The sequence below is a fragment of the Berghia stephanieae genome, chromosome 13 (assembly GCF_034508935.2).
Source record: "Berghia stephanieae isolate SIO BIC M18660-M18661 chromosome 13, UCSD_Bste_1.3, whole genome shotgun sequence".
NCBI lineage: Eukaryota > Metazoa > Mollusca > Gastropoda > Nudibranchia > Aeolidiidae > Berghia > Berghia stephanieae.
In genome coordinates, this window is record NC_088372.1 from 34050101 (window position 1) to 34065100 (window position 15000).

The window sequence follows — 15000 nt, forward strand, 5'->3', positions numbered from 1 at the left end:
TGTTCAAAATGTAAATCAATAATTTTGTTATCGTTTTGTTGACTACCTCCCCTGTGGTAATCGGTGCATATGCAATCGTGAATCGTGATTTGTGTTTCGTGATTCGTGATTATCACGGGGGAGATATTGGAATTTGAAGAGATGGAAGTGCATTGCTTGTTGTCTAACTACTTCAGGGTGGCATAAACAAATTTTGCCGTTTTATCCAGGGTATTGAAATTGAAACACACACACACACACACACACACACACACAAGGGGGGGGGGGTGATGCTGATGATGGTGATTGTAGAGAAGATCAGAAACATACACAAAAACGTTTATATCAAACATGTAAATACAAACACATACAAGTACAAGCGGAGGCGGTCGGGGAGGAGGAAGGAGAAGAACTAGAACACACACACACATACACATACACACACACACACACACACACAAACAATATGAAAAAGGAATTCAAGTGAAATATTTTTTTATGTGAAATGCAGTTGTTATCATCGAAAACAGCCCGGGATAAAACGTTTGGGAGCGATAATAGGATACTTATGTGACGTCGTTTCTGAAAACCGATTCTATTGATTTCCAAAATTAGGAAACGCGAGTTAAATTGACATCCTTCAGGTCTTCCATAATGTCTTCAAGTATTCGGGTCTTCAGGTTTCAGGTCTTCAGGTCTTCTTGGTCTACATGTCTCGAGGTCTTCAGGTTTTCAGAACTTCAGGTCTTCAATCTTATGGTCTTCAGGTTTTCAGTTTTCATGTCTTCGGGTATGCATATTTTCAGGAGTTCAAGTTTTCAAGTCTTCATGCCTTCATGTCATGTTTTTGCCTGTTGAATCTTTCTGTAATTTCTCATTTTTGGTAGTAGTGATAATGCATTCTATTTGAGAATTGGGAGAAAGTGTGTGTGTTTGTGTGTGTGTGTGTGTGTGTGTGTGTTGTTTTGCAAATGGTTGTATAGTATTTTTGATGCTGTGTTTCCTCTTGCATCGTATTTTGTTTGATGCTCCTTTTGTGTCGTCTAGTATCTGAATCGTTGTGGATGGATGGGTCGTTGACGGATTTGTGAACTATTCTAATGAGAGCAGTCCTCTTTGCGCGTCGCCATCGTAAACTTATAGCCTGACACTGACCACAAAATGACGTCCAACGACAAGTCTTTTACCACAAAAGAAAATAAATTGTGAGCTGTATTCAATAGTTCAACAAATGGAATCACTTGTTTCCTTGAACTCTACTAACGACAACTCACTAGACGCTGCACAAAACTAAAAAAAAAAAAAGACGTCAAACTATATGTCCAAGTGGGTTTTAGTGTCAGGCTATATTATGTGAACGATGGCTACGCTTTGCGTGGGTTCGTTCTTGAGGGGCCTCCAATTGGGAAAGGGCATTAAAATATGTTACATATCCCGGTTCTTTCATTGCGCAGTCTGTCATAAATCGTATTGCAGTCCTTCAGAGCTGTTCAGCCCATGGAGCCGGAGTTTATCCCGGTTTCTATAGCGTGAAACGGACAATAGCAATTGCTTGCTATCTCTTGGATAGGACGCGGCTAGTCTATCGCAAAATAATTTCCGCCATATCTAACAGACTCAGCTACCCATTCACTGCTGGGTGGACAGGGAGGTCAGAAAAAAAATCTTGACTGCACCTGGGATCGATCTCGGTCCCTTTGCGTGTGAAGTGAGTGCTCTACCAACTGAGCTATCGGCACTCCCTATACACAGTATTGCTCCTCTTTAGTGAGGAAAACTATGACTCATCGTCTCAAAACGGTATTACTTTGGGACGACTAGAATCGATGCAAGTGAATTTACAGAGAATATGACGAGAAACAGGACCTTCGAGTAGGAAATTGTATTTCATCATACCATAACGGACAGTCACTCCGAGTTTCATATTTGTGTCAAAGTAAAGATAAATATTGAATTGTAAGCTTCAAAACAAATACTGTGGACGTTTCGGGTTTCCCCCTTTATCAACAATTCATCGTGTTTTGTTGATAAGGGAGAAACCGAAACGTCCACAGCATCTGTCTTCCTCTTATAAATTGAAGCTTACAATTCAATACTTATCTCTATTTTTATTTCCTTCGAGCTTCATGGAACGTTTTCACATTTGCGTCTATCAATTCAATTTCCAGCAACTCGTCCATCCCGACACGATGACACTTTCAGACGGTGGATCACAATTCATTTAGCTATTTAAACTAGACGGCACTCACATTTCGTTGTTCTGGTTGTTGAAAGATTGAAGTTTGAAATCTAGTCGCCAAGCATCCGTGCCACTACCGATCATTTAGAACACACTATTATTGACATTCACTTTCAGCCGTGTTTATTTTGTCTCAACGTTTCATTTACATGAAAAAACAATTTCTGATCATGGATATCATTTACACGTGTCGTGCTTTGAAAATACAAGCATTAAAAAATTTGGTCAGAAAACTCCTCCTTCAAATATGGGTTGATTAAAATATGACCCTTATCTTGATAAACACTTTTATGAAAGTCCCAGGTTTGAGAGTTTTCAGCAGATATAAGAGTACTTTCTATTCAACCGATAAATTGAAGGAAGAGTTTTCTGGCCAAAATTTTTAATTCACCAAAATTAGAATAAACACGTGCATTTTCAGGGCACGCCAGTTCAGAGCAGGGCATCTCTGTCACGTGACCAGATAAAAAAAAGGAAGTCACGTTACTTGGTTTACCATTGCCATTATATCCGAATATCAATAACTGACAAAAATAATATGAAAAGTGGTTATCATAAGAAGTAAGTGCAAGATAATAACCTGAACGAAGTATTAGGCGGTGCAATACAAACGCAGAGAGGAAAATATAAGGTAAACAGTCAGTGTGAGTCGGAGAGACGCTATATGCGGTGTTTTTTGTTTGTTTTGTTTTTTTAAATAAGAGGAGGGGGAGAGAGAGAGAGAGAGAGAGAGAGAGAGAGAGAGAGAGAGAGAGAGAGAGACACAGACAGAGAGAGAGAGAGAGAGAGAGAGAGAGAGAGAGAGAGAGAGAGATAGAAGGAAAGATAAAAATGTCACATTGCTTCAATCTGATATAATGTGAGGATGATTGTTGGGGAAAAAACGGAAAAAGCAACCAAAAACCAAACCAAACCAAAAACTAAAAAAAAATCACAAAAAAAAAAAAACAAAAAAAAAAAAAACAACACAAAAACATAACAAAGCAACAATTAAAAACAAGACAATACAAAAAAAAAAAAACAGCAAAAAAAAAAAAACCCAAAAAAAAAAAAAACCAAGGGATTCTCGAAATGATTAGAAATGTTTAAATTCTGGATGTTTCTTCAAACTGAAATTTAGAAAAACAAAACAATAATCCTCCACCCATCTATGAAAGGTCTGGGATTCACTCCGATATAATATAATATAACCATTTTGAGGCAACCTGTCCCATTTGAATTCATAGTTTATGATCAACGTTGATAGTAAAAAAAAAAAAGACAGAAAAAAAAAAACATGACAATGTTCTTCATTAAAATTACAACGATAGTAAACAGAATATGCCCAGAGCGTGTGTTCGTTCCGTCGTCAGACGAGTCAATATTATTTACACCCACTGTCAATATATAATTCAACTCTACACACTACACGTTGACGAACTATGACTTTAAATTCTATCTACTGTACTTCCAATTAGGGTAGGTCGCCCCAAATCCATGCGCTTTCAGAGTGTGTCAAATATATCCTTTCCCTCTGTTTTGTAGTCCTTCAGAGCCATCCGGCCCACGGAGCAAGGGTTTATCCAGGTTTCTATAGCGCGAAACGGGCAATAGCAATTGCTTGCTATCCTTTGGATAGGACGCTAGTCTATCGCAAAGTACTTTCCGCTAAATCTAACAGACTCAGCTAACCATTCACTGTTGGGTAGACAGGGGGAATCAGCAAAAAGTCTCGACTGCACCCGAGATAGATCTCGGTCCCTTTTCATTTGAAGCTAGTGCTCTATCAACTGAGCTATCCTGTGTTTACATAACTTTATTTTTCACGGCGAATTGAATTTGTATAATCAGAAGATCTTGAACTTTTCATAACAATCGGCATTCATTCCAGTCATTATGTCTGTAATTCGAAATATTGTCATAAATAACGCTAACCGATCATGTAGGAATTTGGTTCCTTTTCCAAGTTGAAACCAAGTCGAGTCTACCACGATTTGTCACTCAATCCTTTTGTTCACGCCACTATTATAATACATCCATTCTGTAAAAAGTATTTTCCTATTTCACTCGTGTACAATTTTGATTTTAATGATCAGCAGAGATGTTAAATCTGTCATTCACATAAGTGTTTTGACGGTAAAATATATTATATAAAATGCTTTAACAGCGTATTTTTCTCTCTCGCATGAAGGGGCCGGCATGTCACTTTAACCCAGGCCCCAAAACTGTGCATGCCACGCCCCGAATCCGAACTGTTAACACAAGTATCCAAAAGATTACATTAGATTCAAAATGTCAGCATTTATTATACAGTGCAATATCCAATATCCACTAAATGTGATTCTAAAAACAACAAGGGGTTCAAAAATAATAGTAAGACTGGTACTACCATGACTTTTGTGACATATTCATTAAAATTTGTTTGTCTTTTGATTAAAGGAAACCAGAAACGTTCACACCATTCGTATTTTTACATGAGCTGAAGCTGAAAGTCTACCACATCATTTTCATATGAACTTTTTTCTCTATGACTACAAATTTAATGCTGTACGGATTTGAGGCATGAGTGTACATAATTGAGGCGAGGGGGCTTGGTCATCTATTTTCTTTTCTTTTTTTTTTTAATATGTTATATAGATAGGTCAACCGATATACCGCACACGTATTTACAACCAGCCAATCAAAAGACGTCAAATAATTGAGTTTCTCAAACAGTGGAGAGTTTAGTTGAACCAATCCGCAGTTAGACCAGTTAGAATTTGAGGTATTGAAAAATTGAACTGGGTAGGGGCAGCCTACCCTAGTTCATTTCGACAGAACACCAGACTGACATACTTTTATCCTTGTAAACCTACAAGTATAGTCATTTAAAAGAAAAAACTCCAAAAATGACGAGTAACTAAACGTATAGTATCAATAGAACACGATGAGTTATGTGACGTAGAACAAGCCTCTGACTTGCCTTGAGTTGTCGGACGAGGATAATATATATGTGCAGTGTCAATTCTATTACTTAACAACACACATACCCATATCAACACACACACACACACACACACACACACACACACACACACACACACCAGTCTCAATCCTTTCATTAAACGAAATACATATACATACTCATATCAGCCCACCCCCCCTCTCTCTCTCTCTCTCTCTCTCTCTCTCACGCACACACACACACACACACACACACACACACACACACACACACACCATGCAATACTGATTCCATGTATGTATTAATCTTTAATTCTCAATCACCATCAGTGATTCACTCTTGATGGTACGCAATCGTAAAAGTATTTTGTTTATGTTGGAACGCAATCGTAAAAGTATTTTGTTATGTTGGAACGCAATCGTAAAAGTATTTTGTTATGTTGGAACGTAATCGTAAAAGTATTTTGTTATGTTGGTACGCAATCGTAAAAGTATTTTGTTTATGTTGGAACGCAATCGTAAAAGTATTTTGTTATGTTGGAACGCAATCGTAAAAGTATTTTGTTATGTTGGAACGTAATCGTAAAAGTATTTTGTTATGTTGTTTTTGTTTTTGTTTTGTTTTTAATCTGTCATATAGATTTATTTTTGTACATTACTTTTTACAGTCCTCCACTTATACCGGCTTTTGTTGGGTTTTTTAAGTGAGTGAAGCAGACACTTTACGATGGTCGGCGGATCAAACTTCTGAAATCTACTGTACTTCAGAGTTTTGATCCGCCGATCGTTATGTGGATAATAATAATTTAAGAAATACAAAGAGATGAAAGAATCGTATATGTGACCCATCGTCTCAAAACGGTATTATGTCGGAACAAACCAGATGCTTAAAAGCCGAATTAAATGTTAAACTGGTCAAAAATATAAATTGTTGGCATTAGCATCCCAGAATATGGTATCCATTCTCCTCAATAAAACATACAAACTCAACACAAGTCTGGTATTTCTGGCTATAAATTCAATTTTCAACATCTTAACCAACCCGTCTTAATACCGTTTTGAGGCGAAGGGTCACATATTCTTTTCTCGTGGTTATTTCCCTCGGAGAAGGTTTTGTCAGATTAAATGTAGAACTAACAAGTATAAATCAATGTTCGTTCCATCAGCAATAAAAATGTTGAATATTTCATATGGTACAGCAAAACAATGGATTGATGCGTTGACTGATTGACTGATTAATTTATTTAATGTTAGATTAATTGACCAATTGATAATGATGATGATATTTGGTGTCGAATTGCCACAATTGTGTAACGAATTAAAAATTAAATGAATATGTTTATGCTGTGTATATCGCATGCGTGAAAGAAAGAGAGGAAGAGAGAGCGAGAGAGAGAGAGAGAGAGAGAGAGAGAGAGAGAGAGAGAGAGGGAGAGAGAGAGAGAAATAAGTAGGAGTGAAATATCTGTTCAATATTATAGTTATCATATAACGTTATAACAAGTTTAACTAAATGACAAATTGCCATATTTATGGGCAATAAAGATCTATTATTATTATTATTATTATTATTATTATTATTATTATTATTATTATTATTATTATTATTATTATTATTATTATTATTATTATTATTATTATCATACAGGGAAAATAAAACGTTCTAAAAACGCACTGTTATGATACATTTTGCCCGAGTTGTTCTAAAGCAAGTGTCTTTATATTACCTGTATGCCAACTGTCATGCTTTCAACCCGAATGTCCACGGTTTTAGCCTACTTCCCCAATACTAATTGAAAACATTAGCGAAATAGAATTACCTCACATTGATTGATTATCCGAACATAAGTTTACTGGTGAATTTTTTAAATTTTGGCCACAGAACTTCTCTTTCAAAATCGATGGATTGAAGAAAACCTAATCTTTTCATAAACTCTCAAACCCGAGACTTCAAGAAAGTGTTGGACAAATTTTCGAACCAAAAATTTTGGAAACCTGATTTTTTTCAGAGCACAACGACAGTATGATGAAATTAAGTTTTGATTTGTAATTGTGGTGACTAACGGAAACATATTAATATTGACAATTGGTTAGTATAGCATCGTTTAAATTATATCCAGAAAATAAAATAACCTTTTGGAATTTTGAAGGGTTAGTTATTACCTGTGCATGTGATTACATACATGTCCTACGGCGGCTAGATTGTGATTTTAGGATAATCAAAATGGTTATAATATAAACCCGCACAGAGAGGAAACCATGTCTTTAAATTTTTCACTTCTCTAGTATGGATTAGGCTAATCAAAATGTTCATAATATAAACCCGCAAAGAGAGGATACCACGTCTTTAAATTTATCATTTCTCTAGTATGGATATTATATCATATTTGGATGATATGGCTTTGAAGGTGGGTGAAGAATCTGAATCGACTCCAATTGTCACCAAAAAGAAAAATAATGGATATATACAGAATAATGACTCCTGTCGCGTTCTGGAAATGTATACATGAAGTACAAAACTGTAATAACAAAACTTTACAGGTCAATTCTATATTTAGTCTGTTCCGTAGCTTTTTACTGGTATTTTGTATTGTGTATTGTGTTCTTAAATGTTGCCGCGGTAATTGTGATTTTGACAACAATTGCAGTACATTTGTAGAAATTCAATATAAAACTGCGTCGGGCGTAGATTCATGACTGCAATCATGGGCTCACTTTATGCGACAGTGACTCATATAGTGGGATATATGAAAGATGTCAAACATTAACAATCAGCATTGATAATACTCTTCAACAGTCGTAACGTCACGTCCTTCCTAATGACGCATGGTAACTTAGTAACACTGGCTCGAAACTATCGGAACAACGGCGGAAGCCGTATGAAATATTTCTCCGGGTAGCATAAAAGCGTATCCAGAGGAAAAAAAAAACACACATAAATTTGATCATGTTTTGACTTTTACACATTCTGATCACAAGGCATATGAAAAGTTCTAGCCAGCATGAAAAATAAAAAGTAATGATTTTCTTTGTTTAGAACCAAGATGGCCGCCGTTGCCGGGCGGTGTGACATCAGACTATTGAATCGTATTATAGGACAATTTATTGGTTGTCTCTCTTGGCTATTAAACGGACTCAGTCAATTTGACCATTGATTACACCCGGGATGAGGTCCATTGGAGTGGCACTTTTCTTGTGTGGTGTCTACTTTGGATGCCTTCTGGCTCCAGCAATCAAATGCATGGTCAATGGGACTTTGGAATTAGGCTACGAGAGATATGCAGACGCTTGTGCACTGGTCTCGGGGCTGCTTAAATCTGCATTTTCCCTAGGAGGATTTGTTGGACCAATCGCTGGGGGTGCTATGACACAAGAGTAAGGATTTCCAAATAGGTACACAATTTTTGGACTTGTTAGTTTGTTTGCATTCATCTTCTCTTTGGTATTTTTTTTTTTTTTCATTTCAAAATCAAACTTGTTCAAATTGACAAAACAGCTAACATCGAGAATGAAGTAGAGTAACGGTAGAAATTATCTATCGTTGTTAGAGGAATTTTCCGAATAAAGATTCATTATGTCATTTATCGTCGTTTTCTAAGATGAGACTAATGCAGGATATGGAGAAGTAATATTTCTAAACGTTTGGAAATCATAAATAAATATCATCATTCAATATCCTGAATAATATTGGTCATAATAATGGTGATGATGATGATGATGATGATGATGATGATGATGATGATGATGATGGTGATGATGATGATGATGATGATGATGATGATGATGATGATGATGGTGATGATGATGATGATGATGATGATGATGATGATGGTGGTGGTGGTGGTGGTGGTCGTGATTGTGGTCGTGGTGTGTGATGGTGGTGGTGGTGATGATCATGATTACGTAATAAAATAATAATAATAATAATAATAATAATAATAATAATAATAATAATAATGGTAGCAGTAGTAGTAGTAGAAGTAGTAAGTAGTAGTAGTAGTAGTAGTAGTAGTAGTAGTAGTAGTAGTAGTAGTAGTAGTAGTAGTAGTAGTAGTAGTAGTAGTAGTAGTAGTTGTTGTTGTTGTTGTTGTTGTAGTATGAAATTAAAAATAAAAATAATAGTTTACAGTCTCAATCGTCAATGGTATTTTTATATGATCATTTCGACAATCACACCCAGTATTGATAATACTAATAATAATAATAATAATAATAATAATAATAATAATAATAATAATAATAATAATAATAATAATAATAATAATAATAATAATAATAATATATAATAGATCTTTATTGTCCATAAATATGGCAATTTTTCATTTAGTTACACTTGTTATAACGTTAAACGATAACTGTAACATTGAACAGATATTTCACTCCTACTTATTCTCTCTCTCTCTCTCTCTCTCTCTCTCTCTCTCTCTCTCTCTCTCTCTCTCTCTCTCTCTCTCTCTCTCTCTCTCTCTCTGATGCTATTCATAGCAATGATCTGCTTGTGAATATCCGAACTTTTGTTACTATTATTAACGACAGATGGTGGATATCGATAATGAAATTGATATAGAACGTTAATGTGTTGCTGTAAATAATTGAGCAATTGTTTATTTAAATATTAATATTAATAAGTAGGATTAGGATTCACCATATTAAACAAATATATATATATATATATATATATATATATATATATATATATTATGTGTGTGTGTGTGTGTGTGTTTGTGTATGTGTGTGTGTGTGTGTGACTTGAAATCATGAGAATAATTTGGGTAGATAATAGTTATTTTAATATAGGCGATAACATTTTTCTCGTCATGAAAAATCCATTTTAGTACTTTTTGGTCTTGTATATGAGTTCAAACAATGATTGCGATGAATTAATGTGTTAGGGCTTAATCTATGTTATGCGCCCTCCTGATGAAGGGATGTTTGGCGCACTACAAATCTATACCATTATTATAATAATAATTATTATTAAATGACACGTCTAATTTCATTTATTTTTGAAGTGTGGATGATATATTACATTTGAGTGAGATGGCTGTGAAGGTGAGTGAAGATTCTGAATCGACTCCAATAGTCACCAAAGGGAGAAATAATGGATCTTTACATAACAGCGACTCCCGCCTCGACCATGACCAAACTATTAATTGTGAACAAGACCCGATGCAAAACAATGACTCTGAAAATCGGCAAACATTCAAATTTTCCAAAATATCAAATAGAAAAAAATCGTGTTGATTTTCTGCGGATTGGCAAACTTTATGGCGTCATGTGCAAAATCTCTCCTCATACCGTTCTTTCCTTTAGAGGCCGAAAGGAAAGAGATGGACAATTTTATGATTGGTTTTGTATTCGGCGTCTATAATCTCATTGTATTTCTGGCATCACCCGTTATAGGAAAGTATATGTCGCGGATAGGAGTAAAATTCGTATATCTTTCAGGAGTATTCGTTGGAGGATGTTGTGCGATTTTGTTTGGAGCTTTAGACAAAGGCCCTTCTGGAATTAGTTTTACTATAATGTCCACATTGGTCAGGTGTGTTGAAGCATTGGGCTTTGCCGCTTTTATGACTGCCAGTATGACAATTGTATCAAGTGAATTTCCCGACCATGTAGGGTCTGTAATGGCTGTTCTCAAGACAGCGTCCGGTTTTGGGTCAATGATTGGCCCATTATTGGGAGGATTATTATACGACCTCGGGGGTTATGGCCTTCCGTTTTATATTCTAGGTGTGGTGAATTTACTGAGCATGATCATGATATGGAAACATATACCTGAGGCACAAGTCAATAGTACAAGTGTTGAGAGTGGCTCGATCTTTAATCTATTTCGCAGCTCTCTTGTGTTGTTCTCAATGGCCGTTGTGTTTTTAGCTCTTGCTGAGTTGAATGTTATTATTTCAACAATTGCGTTGTACTTACAGCAATTTAGCGTAAATGCGTCAACTGTGGGATTCATGAATGCAATCTCGGCCTCAGTCTATTTCGTGGTTACAGCCATTGCGGGATATATCACTGATGTCAAAAATCAGCAAGAAGCATTGATCATTTTTGGACATTTCGTAGGTTTTCTTTCTTGGATGTTAAATGGACCTAGTTCTTTCTTACCTTTTATAAAAGCCAGCCTGTGGTCTTTTGGAGTGGGCATCTTCTTGTTCGGTGTCAATTTTGGATGCATGCAGGCTCCAGTATTGAAATGCATGTTCAACGGAGCTTTGAAATTAGGATATAAGAAAAATACAGACACTTGTGCGCTGATTTCGGGACTGTTTAATTCTGCGTTTGCCTTAGGTGGATTTGTCGGGCCAATTGCAGGGACTGCTATGATTCAGGAGTATGGATTTGCAAACAGCTATACAGTTATTGCACTCATTAATTTGTTTATGTTTATATTTTCGTCGGGATTTTTCTTCCTCCAATATAGGACTTCTCGTAAAACTAAAGAAGGTACTGGCATTCAATCAGAACAATGACGTAAGTTGTGACGGCATGAGCTGTTCTATGCAAATGAGACATGCTTTTGCAAATTGATGCTTTGTGAATATAATAATATACTAAAACACAAATCTATGTGCGAGCTTAAACTTAAACGTTTACAGCCTGATTGATAAATCTATTGAGAACTTATTATTAAAATGGCCTTCCAAAAGGCAAAAAAACAAAAACTGAGTCACGTCACTTTTGTGAAGCAATAGAAATAAAAAATGGTTTTGATTTTAAAACTAGATTCCAACACATGTGGTGAAACTTAAAGAATAATTTTGTTTCCTTTTTACCAAACAACTCATTTGATAAGCAAAATGATAAGCAAAGTTACTTTGAATGATTTTTAATGCCTTGTTGTTGTATTGATCAATTATTTCTCAATAAATCTACCTGCAACGTTTGACGCAATTGACTAACTGAAGTTCAGGAACAGCTTATCAGTAATTTGCAATGACTTTACTGTACTTATCCGATAGGGAATGAGATTAGCGGAAGAGTAGCGTCCCTTGATTGGACGTCACCTTACAGAGAGAACGTCAAAATGGTTTTGCGCATGCGTCTCTCTCGTCCTCGCTTTCGGTGAAGTGTCTCATGCCGCTTTCACCGGAAGCGAGGACGAGAGACGCATGCGCCCAACCAACATGACGTTCTCTCTCTAATAACTTTTCCGCCGGTGACGTCCAATCAAGGGATGCTACTCTTCCGCTAATCTCATTCCCAATAGAATACATTTCTCACTCACTCTCACTCTATCCCATGACCGGTTGGTTGTCGGGGGGACTCTCGGTACTTCAGTATTCGACGCCACTCATCACGGTCTTGGGCCTTCCTCATTAGATTGTTCCACGTCAATCCTGTCCAATCTTTAATGTTATCCTACCACACTTTCCTCTGTCTTCCTCTTCTTCGGCAGCCTTCTCCTGTGCCCTACAATATTGTCTTGCATAAGCTTTCGTGTCTTACGATGTGACCAAACCAAGACAATTTCATTATCTTTACCATTGCAAGTAGTGGTTCTTGTCTTCCTGCCAATTCTTTAACTTCGTACAGAACACTTACATTGGTCCTATGTTCCAAATATGATATTTTAAATAGTTTTCGGTAGCCGTTGGAATAAGCAATTACTATTGTCCGTTTTACACTTTAGAAACCGGGATAATAGACTCCGGCTCCACGGACCGAATGGATCCGAAGGACAACCACATTGTGATGACAGTATGGAGTCGGCACCACGGACCGAATGGATCTGAAGGACAACCACATTGTGATGACACTATGGAGTCGGCATACCTATATAATTGTATTAGAATGCTATGACTATAATCACCATCATCATCATCGTCATTATAATCATGATAATCATCAATCATTACGATGCATGTCGGTGCGGCTATGTGGTCTAGTGGTATGGCACTCGCTTTCGGATCGGAAGGTCCTGGGTTCGAGCCTCGCGCACGGTGCATAGTTGAGTCCTTGAAAAAGACTCTTTACTCATATTCTCTCACCGTACCCAGGTGTAAAATGAGTACCTGGCCGTTAACATCGTTGTCTTTGTCCGAAAAATTGTAATATCGCCTAACAGGCGTCATGTCCCGTCCTACATGTTAAAGGTTGCTGTTGAACAGGGACCCCTTGTAAAGCACTTTGAGCACATTTAGTGGATATTGCGCTTTATAAAAGCTCAATTTAATTACGATGCAGTATTGTGTCAAGCTATTGGCGTTACGTTATTGACCACATGGTGACAATGGGAGCATGCTCTATGTGTACTGTTGTGTCCTTGTGTAAGGCACTACACACAAATTGCCTGCTCGTTCAGGTATAATTGGGTGCTTGGTTAAAAGCACCTGCGACTGTTCTATCTGTTGTTGTCGTCTAAAAACTACTTGTCTTGCTGGTGAACCACTGTGCATTAAATGTAGCGTTTTAAACCTGTAGCATTAGTTGTGTATTTCATATGAAATTATCAGAATTCATAATTGAATGTTTATGGGTCTTTAAAAAGAAAGAAAGAAAGAAAGTAGAGAAAGAGAGAGAGAGAGAGAGAGAGAGAGAGAGAGAGAGAGAGAGAGAGACAGACAGACAGACAGACAGAGAGACAGAAAGAGAGAGACAGAGACAGAAAGAGAGACAGAGAGAGAGAGCAAGAGAGAGAGAGAGAAAGAGAGAGAGAGAGAGAGGTGGAAGAATATTACATACGACTAAAATAGGAATGCTTTTGCATGTTTTCAGATACAGTTACAATGACAAAATGAACTTCTCGCAGGGACTGATGGGACAAGTTTTTAGTATGTCAACTAGATAACACCACGCCAACGTCTCATGTTTCAACAACCCAGAAATACACACGATACAATTCCTCCAACTACAACTTTTTGTTTTATGTTTTCAACGTTCCTTTTGCCGACGAACGTTTTTTTTCCCCCAGAAACGTCCATAGTCTGTACTGTTCCCACCCGAAGCCACTTATTAGTTACTGTAACTGGTCAACAATATATTTAAATTATTGAAAGCACATTGTATTCTCGTTGTTATTTACCATGGATAAGTAAGGGTATTTAGGGAAAACTAAAGGGCTAAAACGCACTGTTGTAATAAATTGCGAGAGTGGATATATAGCAAGTGTCATTTATATGGGTCTTAGCTACCTGTATTTCAATTTTTATGCTTTCAATCCGAACGTGCAGAATTTTATCCCAATTTCCCTTAATACAATGAAATAAGAAAAAAAAAAAATGCATTTACGCAGTTACTTCCCTTGTTTAATATAGCTGAAATAGGAGAAATTTAAGGCCTAAAACCGTAACGTTATGATTGATTGCCAGATTGGTTTTATAGCAGATGGGTTTTTAATGGGTCTTGGTAACCTGTTTGCAAAGTGTTATGCTTTCAACCCGAATTTGCACGGTTTTAGCCTAATTCTCCCTCCTATAACAGGGAATGAAGTGAATAGAAAAGTGTCAGAAGACAAAATAACGAACAAAAACTGTTACGGAACCTCCGCCAAGTGGTGGATACAGCATTGGAAAGATAGAGAGAGAGAGAGAGAGATAGATAGATAGATAGATAGATAGATAGATAGATAGATAGATAGATAGATAGATAGACATATATCTAGATAGATAGATAGAGAGGATGAATGAATGAGAGAGGGGGGGGGGATAAAAATATGAGATTCGAACCCAGGACCTTCCGATGTGAAAGGGAGTGTCATATCACAAGACCACATAGCCGCAGAGAGAGAGAGAGAGAGAGAGAGAGAGAGAGAGAGAGAGAGAGAGAGAGAGGGAGGTGGGGGGGGATGATAAAATACTAACCCCCGATAGATGCTCATGTACTAGTCACTAAGTGATGATTACAGTAGTGGT

The 15000-nt window shown here is 36.8% G+C and overlaps 2 protein-coding genes across 2 annotated transcripts in view; one reads left to right on the forward strand and one right to left on the reverse strand.

Moving 5' to 3' along the window:
* The window catches only part of LOC144959023 (myosin-IIIb-like), a gene marked incomplete in the record, with an annotated part of 230741 nt that overhangs the window by 127059 nt on the left and 88682 nt on the right, over positions 1-15000 (reverse strand).
* LOC144959024 (MFS-type transporter SLC18B1-like) lies at positions 10320-11743 on the forward strand. The gene has a single exon (XM_078891358.1). It carries the CDS (start codon positions 10408-10410, stop codon positions 11617-11619), a length of 1212 nt encoding a protein of 403 aa, XP_078747484.1. The 5' UTR covers positions 10320-10407; the 3' UTR covers positions 11620-11743.

Bases quoted from the DNA above. Each gene is read 5' to 3' on its own strand.
- LOC144959024 (XM_078891358.1), top strand. From the start codon at position 10,408: ATGGCGTCATGTGCAAAATCTCTCCTCATACCGTTCTTTCCTTTAGAG.